The sequence below is a fragment of the Lipophrys pholis genome (genome assembly GCF_963383615.2).
Source record: "Lipophrys pholis genome assembly, chromosome: 1".
NCBI lineage: Eukaryota > Metazoa > Chordata > Actinopteri > Blenniiformes > Blenniidae > Lipophrys > Lipophrys pholis.
This window is the reverse complement of record NC_137635.1, coordinates 36,138,653-36,155,473: the sequence shown is the minus strand read 5'-3', so window position 1 is coordinate 36,155,473 and position 16,821 is coordinate 36,138,653. Positions and strand designations below refer to the sequence as shown.

Sequence of the window (16,821 nt, the reverse complement as noted above, 5' to 3'; positions counted from 1 at the left end):
CTCTGTCAGAGAAATTTGAGTTCCAGCAGCTTAATAGAAGAGGAGCAGCACACAGAGGGTAACAAAGATGAGTTACAGAAAAAGGTCGTTCACCTTAACTTAACTAAATATAGAAGTGACAAAAAGAATAAGACTCCTAGCAAAATATAGTACAAAAAATATAAAATAATATAAACTCTTAACCAACCTTAACTTAGCTAGATATAGAAATGGTAAAAAGAGTAAATAAAACTCCTACCAAAATTGAGTACAGAAAATAATATAAACTCTTAACTAACCTTAACTTAACTAAATATAGAAATGGCAAAAAGAATAACACTTCTAACAAAATATAGGAGTGAAAGTGGCCGAACGTTAAATTGCACTGTGGTTACAGACAGAATTATTGCACAAGTATGATCATTTGCAGTGAATAGACAATTAGATATTGTACAGTTTTGCCTTATGGTATATAGTATGTGAGATGTAGGATGGTGAGGTGGATGGCGGCTCCTGCTACTTCCCTTCTGTCCTCTGTCACCTCCACCACCCCAGTGAGGAGTTGTACAGCCTGATGGCCTGAGGGACAAAGGAGTTCTTAAGTCTGTTAGTCCGACATTTGGGAAGAAGCCGTCTCTCACTGAACATGCTCCTCTGGTTGTTGATGACGGTGTGCAGAGGGTGTCTGGTATTGTCCATAATGTCCAGCGGCTTATTCAGTGTTCTTACCTCTGCTACCGTCACCAGAGAATCCAGCCTGATCAGTTTGTCCAGTCTGGACGTGTCCTTCTTGGATGTGCTGGCTCCCCAGCACACCACGGTGTAAAAAAGGACACTGGTCACAACAGACTGATAAAACATCCACAGTAGTTTGCTGCAGATGTTGAAGGACCGCGGTCTCCTCAGGAAGTACAGCCTGCTCTGTGTCTTTTAGCAGTTAAAGAAAAAAAGTGCTCTTGAAAAAAGGAGAGCAATTGGATTCGTAGATGTTGAATACACTGTTTAACTTTGTATAAATACTTCTTGGTAATACATATTATACCATCAGACTGATATTTGTAAATGATATGCATTTGTTAGCAGCACAGGTGAGTGTGTGAGATGCACCCATGAAAATTTTGTAGTCTCGCAATTCTGTTGACTCTTGTCAAAACTAACCCTTCTTTCTAAAGACCGTTTGCTGTGCAACAAAATGAAAGCAAACCATTACTTATTATTGTGTCTGCATTAGATTATTATCCTAAGTGGCTGCTTATTTCATTTTATTATTATATTTCTGCCATTTATTCTACGTGTAACTAGTCCCTCACCATTGGGAGCACAGACACAAAAAGCACATCACCCGGGAACAGGTTGCTACAACTTTTGTTAAAAGATATTCTAGACGGTCGTTTCATTTTATGTATCATTATTATTCTTACATATGTTGCTCAGTCTTTTCTTAAGACCTCGGCTAACCGTTTCTGAATAAATCCCCCAAAACTGGGAAAAAATGTCCCATATAAGTGGATGGGAGATGTACCTCATGGCGGAGCTCAAAGGAGATCAACATCCGTTGAGTACATGGACGCAAAATAGCACATCAAAACGTGCAGAATGTTCAGGAATAGTTTGCCATGACTTTTGCTAAGGATTCCACGGACCATTTTAAAATAACTAAAAAAAAGAACTGCGGTGAAAAAACCCCAAAACGAAGCAGATGGGAGTGGCACCTCATGGAGGAGATCAGCATCTGTTGCCATTGAGATGCCGAGATCAAAATTTCCTCTGGAATTTTCTAGTTTAGAGGTAATCTTGTGAAAGCTATAGGAAAGCACTACAGAAAGGCTGAAGAGCTGAAGATTAGACCTCTGTTCTAAATAGACATGAGTTAAAGCTCACAAGTAGCTGCTTCCTTTCACAATACTGAAGACAGATTTGTCTTGATAGTTAACCCATTGTGAATATTACCTGAAGAACTTTGCAATCGATTTGATAAAGTATCAATTTAAAAGTTCCTCAAAGATTCTCTATAAATTGAATATATTGGCATATACAAAAATGGCCCCTACCCGTACCAGGATCTGTATCCCTCCTCAAATCTGTCTGTCGATCCTATGGTTTCCTCTCTTCCATCCCCCTACTCTAATCGGCCAGCAGAAAAGCGGGAAAAAAAGCTGTTAAGAGGGAGTTTTTCCCTTTCCACAGTCACAAAAAAAAAAAAATCTGCTTTCTCATGTGGATTTGTTTTTCTCTTGTTAAAAGCACCTCGAAATGCCCGTGTTGTATTTGGTGCAATATAAATAGTGAATAGTTGAATTGAAAAACTCATTCTGGATTTCTAGGGACGCTTTCACTGCTTTGAAAGATAATTTTATTATGTACATTCACAAGCAGCTTTTCAAGAGCACAAGTGCATTCATGTAATCTTATTATAAAAAAGAAAGATCACATGATCATAATAGGGAAATAACAGATTTTGCCTTTGGTATGATTGCTGATGACTGGATAGTTTCAGTAGTTGTAAAACTTTGAAGAAGTGGAACTGCAGAGAAATCAGATAGGTCAGGAGGGAATGGCCTCACTGCTTGAAGTGAAAAGCAGAAATGCCACAAAAATAAAATAAAAAAATCAAACGCGAAAATATAGTTTCGAAATAATTTATTCAGTTATACAAATACAAAACCCCTCTCTCACTCAGTTATCATAAAATAGGCAGGTCTTGGTGACGTTTCCCAAATTCTCTAGATGGGTCAGCATGGCTAACCACAGAAACTGACAGAAGTTCGCCCCAAGTTACAATGTAGCTCAGTGCAGTTGATACGTTTGAAACCTAAAGTATGTGAAGAGTGATTCCATTGCTACTTTAATAGAACTAAAGTTGATTCTGTGAGGTTGTAATTTTTCCAACAAGCAACAAGTAACTTACATACATGAAAATGTCCAGTTCCAGGAGGCACTGCAGCTCAACACAAGTTATTTGAGTTGTGGTGATAACTGATGAGTCGTCCAATTTTGTTCTGATAGTAACACATATCAGCACAAAAAAAAAAAGGATTCTCAACATTTCCTTAATTCATGGGTCTTACATGACTTGTATATGCTACCCCGAATGTTGCATTCCTAAGCTAGAAGAGGAACTGACGATGCATATGAAAGAGTGAGATTCAAGTCATACCTATTAAAACGGCTTCTCCCAATCTGAAACAAACACAACTACACATAAGAGGTGAAAACAAGAGGCAGACAAAGAAAAGATATTAAAAGCTTAATCAGATGACACTACGCTTGCGTGTCATATTGTCTTGTGCTTTGGCCTTTAAGAGAAAATGCATCCTGCTTATAGCATTTGGCTGAATGTACCTTTGAGAGTGACAGATGAATTAAAATATGAAAAAAGTACAAGTTTTGATTTGACCTAAAAAGTTAAAAAAAAAAAAAAGTATTCCATTTGAGCTGAACATTACTGAAAAGAAATTAAGTCTCTTGTTTCGTTTCACGCCCTAGCTGGAAGTTTATTTAATGCTGCAAAACAGCAGCCCACGTTCTCCTGCCATGCTGACACACTGGTCCAAAGTCTCTGCTGCCGTTCCAAAGCTGGTAGCTCATTAAAAAAAAGAAATAGAGGTTATATTTCTTTCAGCCGTCTTGCTGCTCATTGGCCAGACTGGAATCTCCCTGTGTGAATTGCTCCTTCCGCCAAAACAAGAAAAGGCTGATGGTAGTTTCAAAGACCACGGAAGGTCCTTCAGACGAGCTCGAGTACCTGCGTGGGCAGAAAAGATACACCTGTGATGTTTTCCATACCGTTATTCAAACATGTACACGATTACTAGTGAAAAAAGCAGGAAAGTGTAAAAACAACTGTCAATGTAGTTTCACTTTTAGGTGAAGTTACGAAACAATATTAGTAGATAACATTTAATAAAAAACCTGGTATCTCAAAATGCAAGTAATATTGAAGCAATGGAGTGTGCTTTCAAACTCTCCCCAGGTGAGTTACGATTAAGAGCATTTCCTTTTATGTGTTCCGAGCACAAATGTGTTCAGAATCTTAATCACAAAACAGTCGGCCTCACATTCAATTAGAAAACTCAATTTAAAAGGTAATCTTTAATCGGCAGGCATTCATATATTTGGTACTATTTTGACTGCTTTTCCCCAAATATGCTAATTTCAAGAATTCCACTCTAGAATTAATAAAGCATTTTAGTTACAAAATTACTTTCCCCACCATCAGTTCCTGCCTGCAGGAAAACTTCCCTGAAACCCGTAACAAAACTCTGGCTGTGGTCAACTTATTATTAGTATGTACAAATTTCAGGACACAAACCTTGATTGTTCCTTGACTGTTGGCAGCAATCAGTACATTAGACTCCTGAAAAACAAGAAATCGCCATTAAAAACACAAGCTACTGCCATGGATGCTTGTTCCCCGATAAAACAATATGACAATTCAGAGTGATGCAAAAATAAACATCCCTCCTGTTGAACAGGGTGAGCGTCTTCACTTTCTGTAGCCCACATAGCTGATCAGGAACATGTGAAGAAAGTGAATAGTGACCAGTAGGTGTTGACTATATAGAAGCGGACTCACTCCGTCAGGCAAGGCCCTCCAGCAGACGGCACTAACAAACTCATTGGTGTCGTCTTCCTTCTTGTCCTTGTCCAGAACGCTCTTCACCGTGTCAAACTTAAACGTTAACAGTGTCTTGGAAAGTCCTTTGTAGTATAAATACAGGGAGTTGTTCTCGCTGCCTGTACACACAAAAACAAACACGTGGCAATTATCTTTCATATTATGTCTTCATACGTGGAGATGTCTCAGTATCTTGTTATTTTGGACGCTTACCACAGGCCACATAGTCGCCGTTGGACGCCAGGCCGACAAAGTTCTTCTCGTTGATGTGACCCTTGAAGGAGCGCAGGCAGTGAGGTTTGTTGACATTCCACAGCTTCAGCTGACTGTCCGTTGATCTGCAAGTGTTGGAGTATAACGGGAGTCAGTAGCCCCACTGACTTTTTAGTCACAAGTCGTCCTCACTTCATGAGGTCTGATCTAAAGTTTTCATTGTACTATACATTTCACACAGCATAATGAAAATGTACAAAATTGATAACTGAAGATTCATTGTTTATTTAGACTGAGCATGTTGTTGTTTTTTCTTGCCATTTTCCACAATAAAATATTTATAACGAATGTCCATTTTCTAAAAACCCAAACCAGAATCAAAAAGAATTTGGTTGGACATTTCCTGCAGCTATCACAGTATGTTTTCAAATCAAAAACTGGTAAAAGAACAGGGAAGGATAACTATCTTTGTTTAGAACTGTTTGCTTACATCAATATTCTACTCATAAAACACCTTTCATACATGGGTGTAGAACCTTTAAGTTCCAAAAAGCATTTGAGACGTTTTGCATTATTGCATGAGACAAACATTTCCTGATGCTCCCACTGAAAATGAAACTGGACAGACTTACGCAGAGACAATTTCCTCTCCATTGACAAACTTGGCATAGGACACCGCCTTCCTGTGGCCTTTAAACACCATGATTGGCTGCTTAGTGTTGCGTAGATCGTAGTAGTGGACACAGTGGTCTGTAAGCAATAACATAATATATAAAGTAAATAGCATGCATTTACATGGGAACTGTAATTGAACACTCAATAAAAAGGGACTGAAAACAACTCGGGGTGTCAGTTTTATCCAGTAACCAACAAGACACGCAGTCCTGTTAAGAAATTGGTGCAGCGTTGGCATTTGCTCAACAGAGAGATTAAACAAGAAATGTGTCAACCATCCTTTGTGTTGTTGAAATATATGGTGCAATATGCTTTTGCTCCACTATTGTACCCGTGCCCCAGCAGATCAGCAACTCAAAGGCTAAGCATAGATTTTCTTTTCTCTGGCTTATTGGACATAAACCTCAGAGACACGGGGAACGGGGTGAATAATCCAGAGCGATTTGCCGCTGGATAACATAGTTTCTCTTCCTATCCGTCATTACATGACTGACTCTTTCTGTGCATAACAAAACAATTCTAATAATTCCTATCTCTCCTTTGGGGGAGTAATAAATGACGTTTTCGCATGTGCGTCTGGACCAGAGACCACCGGAGTCTGTTTGACGGCAGGAGAAATTGAGTGGTCTACAAGGAGAAGCTATAGTGCTGTGAAATGAGTAATAATTCATCAAAATAGAAGGTGGAAAAAAAACATTGTCTTTGTCTGTGAAAGGAGACAGCTTAATGCATGGACGCATTTCACAATCTTTGTTTTGTGACTCAGTATGGACATCTGAAGGTAATTGACCTCACGACACACAAAACCCAGATCCGGTCTTATTGCAGTAAAATCTGCTCTTATCCAAGATTGTTAGGGAGTGCGAAGCAGGCAGACCGGCAGACAGATGATTTAATAGATTTAGAGGTTGAGAAGGAAAATCAAGCGCCATATAACATTTAAAAATGCATCTATATTCTTGTGAGTGTCTCCATCCTAAAATACAGCAACAGAAACAACTAATAATCTATCAGACAAAACATTAAAGCAAGCAAAACCTTACCTGCACAACCAAAAGCCAGATGATATCTGGAAGTTGGGCTGAACTTAACACAGCAAACATTGGCCTTAGCCTCAATGCTGGCCACCGAGTTGTCAAGATTGGTCGACCACAACTTAACTGAAAAAGAGGAGGAAAAACACACGAGAGAAATTGAGCATGTGTAAAGTCATGGTAGAGAAGATGTTGAAAACACAAACGACACATCTGTAATATTCTAGTTACCTTTAGCGTCATCGGAGCCCGAGGCTAAGAGTTTGGGGTCCATCAGATTGAAGTCAACACTCCAACACCTTTTTTCATGTTCCTGCAGAGGAGACGGATGAATCATTTAAAAAGCCATCATGCAGAGAAATGTGTCCGAGTACTGATGAGAAGCAACCGAGCTCAGACAGAAGAGACTTGCACACCTGGTAGACTTTGGACCTCTGGCCAGTGAAGCCATCCCACAAAATAACAGTTCCCTCATAGTCACTGCTGGCCAGGAGGTTCTTGTGATAACTGCTCCAGCTGATACAGCTACAAAGAAAAAAAACAAACATCTGGATCATTTCCACAATAAGATTCAAGCCTATAGCTGTATATAGTTTATTTTTGCCTCGACTTTGTAGATTTTAATCAGATTCAATATGATGACGTGCTTATTGAGCTTATTAAGTGCTTCTGGACAGGAGTGACATGACTTTCTCACCTGATTTTGGAATTGCAGGTCATTTCATTGACAGGGTAGTGGATGTCCACCGCATCCTGGATAACGGTGCCATATTCAAACACCTTGATCTTCTTGGTCACACCAGCGATGGCAAAGTAATCACAGTCACGGTCAAACTCAATACTGAAATACAAGTGAGGACATAGTTACAGGAATGATTACAAGTGCTTCTATAGAGGAAATCCAAATATAAAACAAGAATTGAATTATCTTAAAAAAATATATATTTTTAACTTTTGCTCCATTTACAGAGAAATGCTTGTTGTTCTAATGCATTATGTGATGCGATTGTACCAAAGAAATACACCTAACATGGTCTTTGTCCTGTAAAGAAACATCTAAATCATGCGCTCTAATCCCAGACCTAATATACGAGCCACATTGTTCTTTCTGTACCTAGAGACAATACTGGAGCCGTTATAAAGGTCACTGGCGTAGGAGAGGGTGGCCAGCGGCCGCACAGAGTTGTAGCGGGTGAACTTGGACAAACACTCCATAAAATCATCCAGCTGGTTCAGGTTTCTGCCCTCGTCTGAAAATAGCAGCCACAGTGTCAGTACAAACATGTTTGAGAATGACAAGTATTACAGAATAAATACATTACATAGTCATTTATAAATGTCGAGGAAGATTAACACACTTATGAGGTAACCACTAGATTGTAAATGTCTAAAATATTGACAATAGCTTTAGAATAAATGCTGGGATAGGTCTGACAGTGTCTTGTCACTTGTGTTCTTCCTCTATGAAACTGTGGTTCACTTCATCCAGAGAACAACATAAAGTCAATGCATTTAATAAGCTCGGGCATTTGTGCTGCCAACAACAGCAATCTGCGATGCCTGCAATGAGTACCTGTGATGCGTGACATTTTGTTAGAGAAATAGCACTGTTCCAAATCCTCAAAATGAGCCGTCAGCCTCTTTCTTCTTGATGCCAGCGTGCTGTTGTACCAAGTCTGTCTTTTACCCTGGAAAAACAATCCCAAATATACAGTTAAGCCTGAGCTAAACTCGTACTGACAGGTGTCTGGTTTCAGAATGCGCCCAATTACATTGGCGCTTATAATGACGACGTATAAATACATATCCAGCAGGGTTTTGTTTTTTTTCTTTCTTATCCACTGACATTACACGAGAAAACCTGCATGCAAAGAAGATGATTTCAAAACTGCCGCAGGCACTCAAGAAAATATTTCTGCAATGCGTCTGACAAGAAAATCAAATTCTGAAAAATTGTCAAGTATAACAAGGAAGAACAATAATGTGAGACGGGCGATCTGATTCTCTGAGTGTGCATGTGTGTGGTCTCTTTCTAACATACCTGGGTCGTTCCGCCAAATCCTGGAGGCTGGTTGTAGTCAGGAGGATCAATAATACTACTGCAGCTATAGAAAAAGAAACAAACTTAGTTAAAAACGCTACACATTGTTACAAAAGGTAGGTGTTACTACTAAACTTGTAGTACCTTGGCGCAGGAGATGGAGCCTCGACATTAGGCACCGTACACTCTGCCTCCATCATCGGGGAGTACAGTCCGCTCATCTCCTGGAAAATGCAATTGTTTATCTTGTTTAAGCTATGATGACACCAGTCGTTAATACAATAGTATCTCCTGATTGCACATGCTACTGCACTGTGATTGTACCTGGGAACCTAATGTGAACTATTGACGACGGCAGGTGTCAAAAGGTTTAGTTTACTCACCTCAACACGTTTTATGTCGTCTTCAAGAAAGTTGAGCTCTTTCTGGAGTTGCTCGTGTTGCTGTTGACAAATGAAAGGACAATTAGGACTGCAGGTCAGCTTTTCAATACAGAGCATGTAGCTACATTGTGATTTTGATCCTAATCAAACAAATCCAAAAGCAGGAGCACCTCTCTCTTGTTTCTTCTGGCTTCTTTAAGGAACTCCATGAGGATCTGTCTCTGAGCTGCTTGGGATTCCTATTGGAGAAACAGACACCGAACATGATTAAATAAAAATACAACTGAAGCCAAGCCTGTGCTGGTATGATGAAAATATGTTGGGATCAAACTTTTCTCTTTATTAGTTTGTCGTCTCTTAGAAAAGTGAAATTATTGAACTATATCTGGGGACGGCAATGGTTATTTGAACTGAACACTCATAGTGACACTACCGTACACATTATCGTCTCAGAAAGTCAAAACGTAAAGAACTGGACAGTAAAGCACATTTTCTCACAAACAGGCTGTCGCATTTTATGGATTTTTTCTTTGGACAAAAATACGAAAACAGAAAAGCCTCTGTGTGGTGGACAATAACAACAACAACAACTGACAACTAAGGGCAGAAAGTCACTGAAGCCGTTGGCTATGATTTGCTTAATGCCACAATCCCTGATGGGTAACCAAAGTCTGATCCTCAGAATGAAATTGATTGACAAAGCTATTAAATGTATTTACAAGACAGAGATTTTCAATATATATGTTATTATTTATTAATCAATCCTCTTTTGCACTCAGTATCTGTATCACACATATTTTCCCCTGGGATCATTTGAGGGTCATTTTCTCATGGTTTAAATGACATTAGAGCGCTGGTTATATCAGTAATAGTCGCAAATACATTATAGAATAAAGAAAACAAAGACACGTTTGACTATACTTGTAGTTTATGCGTTGGCAGATGTGTATGAAGCATTTAAGTAGCCGGGACTTCAACATCTGGAAAAGTCTCCACATTCTTCGATTCAGAAATTCACAGCTGATTAAGTGAAATGAATGACTGACTAAAAACAAGTACAAGTCCAATCAGATAAAAGTGAAATTGAACATGTCCAGAGGCAAATCTTCAGAGAAAAGTGGGAACACACACTAGCAATGAATCAGAAATGTGTCCTATATGTGGATTAAAGGCAGCTGTTCAGCCAGATGAATCGTATGAAACCACAGGAGAGGAAAGTCATATCTGCAAGATGAGGTACTAACAATGTAGTAGACAGCATTGTTTATTAAAAATGTGACATGTTTTTATTATTATTAGTTTTTGCAATAATACAAAAATGACAAAGAGTACAAAATACAAAACTGGAAAGAGCCATGAGAAAGCTGATCAAGAATCTATTGGCACTTTACTACAGAAGAAAAGTGATCTTTTGACAATACAACATATCAAATTCTACTGTCAGAAGAATACCTGATCCAAATGAGTTTCAAGCACCTCAATTCACCTTAGACAGAACCAGACACATTCTGCAGACATGCACAATACCACACAATATCACAAATGTTTATCCCACTTGACACCGAAAACGTCAAACCTCAACAACTGCGGAGACCATTTCAGCTCCTGCTGATTCATTCAAGACAACAGACATTAAGCATGAGTCCTTAAGCAGCGTCTCAACTTTAAATGCTTCTAATTAAATATCACAGGTGCGAGTGCTAATCCTATATAGCTCAGCAAAACCTTGCAGAACACTTTTATTAATTTTCCTTTGACGCATGTCCTTGCAAACAACTAGACAGCAGGTTATACACTTGCAATGAACAACGTGTCACATGGTTCATCAGTCCTTCACACAGACGCGTAGAAATCACTTGGTAATGTACAGCACTGGTGATAGTTGATATCAAATGCCAACTGGATTATCACACGTGACACATCTATGCTTGTTTGGTTTTCCTCACTACAACAGGCCTGCTAAGGCTTAGAATAAATGTGTTGTATTTAAGCAAAAATGCTGTGCCTCAACAAGGTAGAGAAGTCCAACAGCATGAAGACACATGTGATGCAATTTATTCAAAAAAATAAAACTGTGCACACCGTATCTGCAAGAGAGTGATGATGTGACACAACACAACACAACTGAGCGGTACAGATTGCAGCCCTCACTTCTCTTTTAATGTCACACAAACTGACCAAAACGAGAAGAAAACAGGATGTGTGCCGGACTCCACAGAGGACATACTGTTCGTAAAGTGTCAGTGCCTTCACTAAGTGTCGGTCTAACCATCGAACAAAAGCACAATTTCCAACATAATCAAGTACCTTACCGTACAAATAACCAATTACAACACAAACCCCACCCTGTGCTACTCTACAAGATACAGCTTCACAATGTAGAGTCTCATTTTTCTGGTTCTGGAGCTCCCAGTGAGTAGTGCCATTTAAAAGTGATAATAAGCCATCCTGTTGTTTTGATTAAAAAAAAAAAAAAAAAGAACAATTCTTTATCCTGCAACAAGTTTGAATACTTTAGGCTGAACAAGTTATGAATCACCTGTGTCACTGAAAAGAACAAATTATCATCAATACTAATGTAAGATATTTGCTTACCGCCTCCAGCTGCTTCTTCTTCTGAACCAGAAGCTCCAGCATAAGGTTGACATTTGCAAGGTCCAAGTTCTCCTGATCAGGACTCAAAACATCCTGAAAGACTTGCCACCTCGAACCGTTCTGAGAGTCGGAGACAATGATCAGTGAGAAGAAACAGATTTTTCTCAATGTGAGAGTACACACAGTAAGAGATGTGTGAGGAAAGAAACACGCTTGAGTTTGTATGTGTTGTACTTACAGGATGATCTAATTTCAGTCTCTTCTCCTCCGACCTTTGTTTCTGTTTTAGGATCAGTTCATTAACTGGAAAATGAATGAATGAATGAAGCAGGTGAAAAGATATTAAAGTATTTGACAGTGACTGAAACAGAAAAGCAATGACACATGGACATAGGGTTTTTGTAAATAGGTGAAAGACAACAAAATATATATTTTTTTTTTAACCATACTCAAGAACAACAAAATAACTGTGTTTTCCCTGCATTTCTGTCTATCCAAACAAACTTAAGAGTATATAAACTTTATCTCTGGGCATGCATAATATAACCCTGTTAGAAGAAAAAATATCAACATTTGTTTTATACACATGCAAATAAAAACTATTTGAAAACACATTTAAAGGTTACATTCCTATTACTGAAAACCTTAAAGAACAAATTTCTCTTTAAAGATACTTACCAAGAAAGTTTGGGTAAAGCTGATCCACATTATCAACAGTATAATTACATTTAGGACATCTGTTACTGTCCTCCAAGCTCTGGCGAATGCACTTGAAACTGCAAGAAATCATATAATCCACATATTACCATAACACACAGCTACAGCCAACTCTGACATTGAATTGTACAAATAAAAAGACTTAAATTATGTGCAAACTATGCAACTTGTATCCAAATATATAGCAACTTGCGAGGAAATTGAAATGGTCAATTGTGCCAATAGGTTACCTCTTTAAATACATGACTGTAAATAAATCTATTCTGTATTTTGGTTGAATTTGTGGTGAACCAGTTAGTTTGTGTCTGGAGATTGCGCAGTTGGGTAGTGATGAGACGTGTTATTCCAACACATTTCAACAAGTCACAAAAACTACACTTAAAACGACTTAACACTCACCAAAAACTGTGCCCACACTTTGTCATGTGTGCCTCCTCAATCATTTCAAAGCAAATGGGACTGAAAAAGAGAGACAAGAGTTGTGTCAAACATTGTTTTGCAGTAAAACTTGTGGCTGCAACGTAAAGCAGCGTTTCACTGTCACTCCTAAGAAAACTAACCAAACAAAATCGTTGCTCTTATCCTCGTAAGAATTCAACAGGCCGTTGTATAGGGGAGCTTGATGGAGGGATTTCTTTCTGCTGCCGGACGAGGCAGACGGTCTGCTGAGGGAGGCGAAGCCGCCCCGGGACGATGGCACGGCGGCCAGAGCTGGCACCGTCGAGCTTCCCTCGCCGGGGGTTGTCACGGACCGGGAGGGCACAACATTTCCAGAATTGTTGCCGTTGCTTGTGACGGCGTTGCCCCCGCCGCCACCGTTTGAGTTCCCGGTGCCCGCTGAGCTGCTGCCGCTGCTACTCGTGCTCGGCACTGAACTCGCCCCACCGGCGTTTTGCTGAGGCCGGTTGTTTGACATCATGCAAGGCCGACGAGAAACTCCCCGAAATCCACCGCAGCGTCGCGGATCAAAGCATCCGGACAGCGCCGCTGGTCGGCTCCGTTAGCGGGTTGTGCTCACTTTAGCCGTGCCGCGGAAGCGTTAGCATCATTGGAGAAAGCGACAGTGGCCAAACGTCCAGCGTGTATAAACTTTCCCGTTGGCATCCACGTCGAGTTTGTTACCGACGGCGTATCACAAAACACTGCGTTGTATGGCGCAAAACACGAACTCTGGAACGGTCGACAAAATAATCTGCGTTGTCCTGGAGATTAGCCGGTTAGCTTCAGTTGGCTAGAGTGAAACCTCTCTCTTGAGTTTCCTCAATTACTCCGGTAGACATTGCCCTTCAGAAGTTGAGCTATCTCCCCCTGGCGACAGGGAGGTGGAAAAACCCACTTATTTTCTGTCTGGCGTCAACAGAAACGTTCATATTGTCCTTTTATTTAATATTGGTGCATACGACGATAAAGTGACTGTTTTAGATATAATAATAAATTACAACAATCTCAGCTTCTCAGTTTTTGTCGAAAGCTCATAATCTTATGAAGTCACATGAAATAATCCTGAATCACATGTTAGACTACATTGCACAAAACAACACCCTGCTATTAACGTGACATGCATCATCATACCATGAATGCAAATTAAAAGAAGAAACTAAAATAACTTGTCTCTTAACTGTTTCTGTTAATGCTCAATTAACATTACCAATGTGTTTTAAATCTCACAGGTGGACATGGCAGAAGAGGCATATTGTGCAGCACGCAAATAAAATTGTTATGCAAACACCAAAATTCGTATTGAAACTCATTGTTATGGTTAGAAAATCACATTGGCCAAATAAAGCAACAACCATTTTCTGAGACCACCAGTATTTATAACTTTGTGACCTAATGGGCTTGATCATAAACAACAAGCACATCTCTTCTCTGCTTATGAACTTCTGTGTCAGGTATTTCTGCCAACAGTTTTTCCTTTTGCCTGATGGAGTTAATGTTGGGTTCTTCTATTTCAAAATGTTTGTGATGGACTCTGGTCATGAGAATCTCAATGGGTAGACGTCCTGTTGTAACTTTCTTCTCCACAGTTCTCAGATTAGCTCTTTCTTGAAGAATTTCCTCTGATGGACTATGTGAGCACAGTGCAATTATCAGACAATGGCCCGACACGAGGGTCTTCTTCTTCCTCACCTGCTCCTGCTTCTTGTTTATAAATAGGAGGCAATTTCCATGTTCCTCTGCATCATCCTCAATTAGTCACTTTAGTCACAACCAAAATGCAAATTACACACATAAAATATGGAAAAACCTGTTTGAAAAACTTAGAGACAGTTTAAATTGATTAGGAAGACCTAGTTCTGTGGACAACACAGTGATCTGTCTCACTGCAACGCTATATCGGATAACATGGTTGCGAATGATGGATCAGATTTGGTTTTGATGAATTGGTTCAGCAGCCATTTCAAATTTGCAAGTGACAATGTTATTTATCAAAATAGGAATACGGCATGAATATGCACACAAATTTTGAATGTATTACAATTTGAAATATCTCCTCTGAGATAAAGCAATTATTTACTACGTTAATATGAAATTCTGAAATCATAAAAAAAGATTGACTATTCTATCAACACAACTATGAAAAAAGAAACCTTCATATTGATATCAAAAAGATTTGTTTTTAATGCATCAAGATCACAGAAAGCATTTCGAGGTCATTCACATAACCTTGTAGTAAATCTAGCTCCTGCTACCTTGATTGTGAAAAGTCTCAAAGTGATACAGGAAACACTAAACAAATGAGACACCAAATGCAAAACCATGTGAAAGAAGGATCACCTACTAAACTGAAATAAACATGAATAATGACTCACAGTGAGCAAGCCTTACTCTGTTCAAATGGTTAAATGAAAAAAAGGCAATGCCACCTTGTGGCCAAACAAGAATTTAATCTGACAGCATAACACACAAATAATAACATGATAGGACCACATGTTACTTGTTGATATATGTCCTAAATGAGATCAGAGAAAGTTCAGCACACGGAATACTTTCTTCCTGTTAGACTTGTGCATAAGGGATTGCACTAAAGTATTTCTCTTTATATGTTTCAATTATTTTATTACCTCAGCTCAGTGCACAGACTGGTTCCACAGTTTCACTAGTTTTACAGACGACCACACACTGTCATTCACATACTGGCAATTTTAAAGACACAAATCAAATGTTTGGAATGTGAGAGGAAATCTGAGTACCCAGACGAAGCCCATGCAAGGACAGGGCGAACATGCAAACTCCACTCAGAAAGGTCCACTGTCCCAACCTGGACTCGAACCGTTGTCACAAGGAGGCCAGAATGCAAACCACTATAACCATTCAAATGTTTTAAGAGAGCAGATCAAACAAAGAGATAAACATGAAATTAAAAACTCAATTATCTGGGCAGGGTTTAGATGCTGAATTGACATTCCTTCAGAAAAAAAACATTTGCATAATCAAATAAAATTCACTGGCATTCAAGCAAATAACATTCAAATGTCCCCTTTGAATTACTTTAGTTTTCAGGCGCTGTTCAATCTGTGGTAGGGACATCAATTATATGTGAAGTATCAAACATACCTGACTGCGTAGTAAGCACTACAAGAACACCAGTTCCTGTTTTTAGTGATGAAAAAAAAAATATGTCTTAAGGATTTTAGTCCACCAGAAAAACAGTGTGTCCACATGCATGTCATTTTTTCCAGATGATATTGCCTTTACATCAAAAACAAGCAGGTAGGTCACATTCGCAAAGGGCAGCCAACGGCCAATCCAAGAAAAACAGTGTCATGTAATTCAGGCATCCACCTGCAGCTTTGCAAATAAAACCTAAGGAGCGCTAATGTATTCACGCTCACAGTTTATCCAGTTTGCTACTTGCTTTTCCATTTTTACCTCCACATGGGCAAATAAGGGGTCCTCCACGTAGGCACGCACAACATGGATTTTCCCATGTTTTTGTTTGCGGAAGAAGTTTATACGTATCATTATGGAGCTCAGTTCGGATTTGAAACAGGGTTTTCAGTGAGAGGAAAGTTACTGAAAACACTGAACAGTCAAATAATTTCACTGAAATGGACCACCATGTAAAATGTCTCCCCCTGTTTTGCCAAAGGTTATCGCGGCTCAACAGAAGGTAAAACAGCAACAACTTACTAAACAATAAAGATACTGCTGAACCGCATAATCACAAGCTTCTTTTGTTATCAAGTGGATAATGTATTTTTCAACACGTCGCTGCTGCTTTTCAACTCTTCTAATATGGCAAATTTTACAGTGAAGAAGGACTGGAATGGGAAGGATGATAACTTGTGCAACTTGCAAATGATATCACGCACCAACATCTGCTACAGCTCATTATTTGCAGATCTTAAAGGCTGAACACATTCATTAACAAACACCCGCGGTACTGTATATACATTGTGTTGTATTTGCCCCCCCCCCGCAAACCCCCCTCCGTCTATTTTACACTGAAAAGCTTGCCTTTTTTTCTTTCTCCCCTTTTCTTCTTTCTTCCCCTCCTCATTTATCCTGCACATCAGCCTGGATTTGCTCCCATTGGGTCCCCCTCTTTTGCATGAAGATCCA

At 39.3% G+C, this 16,821-nt stretch overlaps 1 protein-coding gene across 1 annotated transcript; it reads right to left on the bottom strand.

Annotated features, from left to right (window-relative positions):
* Nucleotides 1-2,604: 2,604 nt before the first annotated feature.
* On the bottom strand, nucleotides 2,605-13,529 carry cop1 (COP1 E3 ubiquitin ligase). Its single transcript, XM_080484985.1, has 20 exons — nucleotides 12,816-13,529; nucleotides 12,655-12,714; nucleotides 12,217-12,314; nucleotides 11,777-11,841; nucleotides 11,539-11,658; nucleotides 9,114-9,182; nucleotides 8,944-9,003; nucleotides 8,705-8,784; nucleotides 8,561-8,624; nucleotides 8,093-8,207; nucleotides 7,634-7,769; nucleotides 7,217-7,360; nucleotides 6,936-7,044; nucleotides 6,751-6,832; nucleotides 6,529-6,645; nucleotides 5,443-5,560; nucleotides 4,811-4,935; nucleotides 4,556-4,716; nucleotides 4,292-4,336; nucleotides 2,605-3,724 (listed from the first exon to the last, which is right to left on the bottom strand). The coding sequence occupies exons 1-20, from the start codon at nucleotides 13,172-13,174 to the stop codon at nucleotides 3,707-3,709; spliced, it is 2,145 nt and encodes a 714-aa protein (XP_080341111.1). The 5' UTR covers nucleotides 13,175-13,529; the 3' UTR covers nucleotides 2,605-3,706.
* Nucleotides 13,530-16,821: the final 3,292 nt, after the last annotated feature.

Coding starts and splice junctions, on each gene's coding strand:
- cop1 (XM_080484985.1), bottom strand. CDS start 13,174: ATGATGTCAAACAACCGGCCTCAGCAAAACGCCGGTGGGGCGAGTTCA. Junction 11,659..11,776: donor GACTGAAATTAGATCATCCT/GTAAGTACAACA, acceptor TCCGACTCTCAG/AACGGTTCGAGGTGGCAAGT. Junction 4,717..4,810: donor CGGCGACTATGTGGCCTGTG/GTAAGCGTCCAA, acceptor TTGTGTGTACAG/GCAGCGAGAACAACTCCCTG.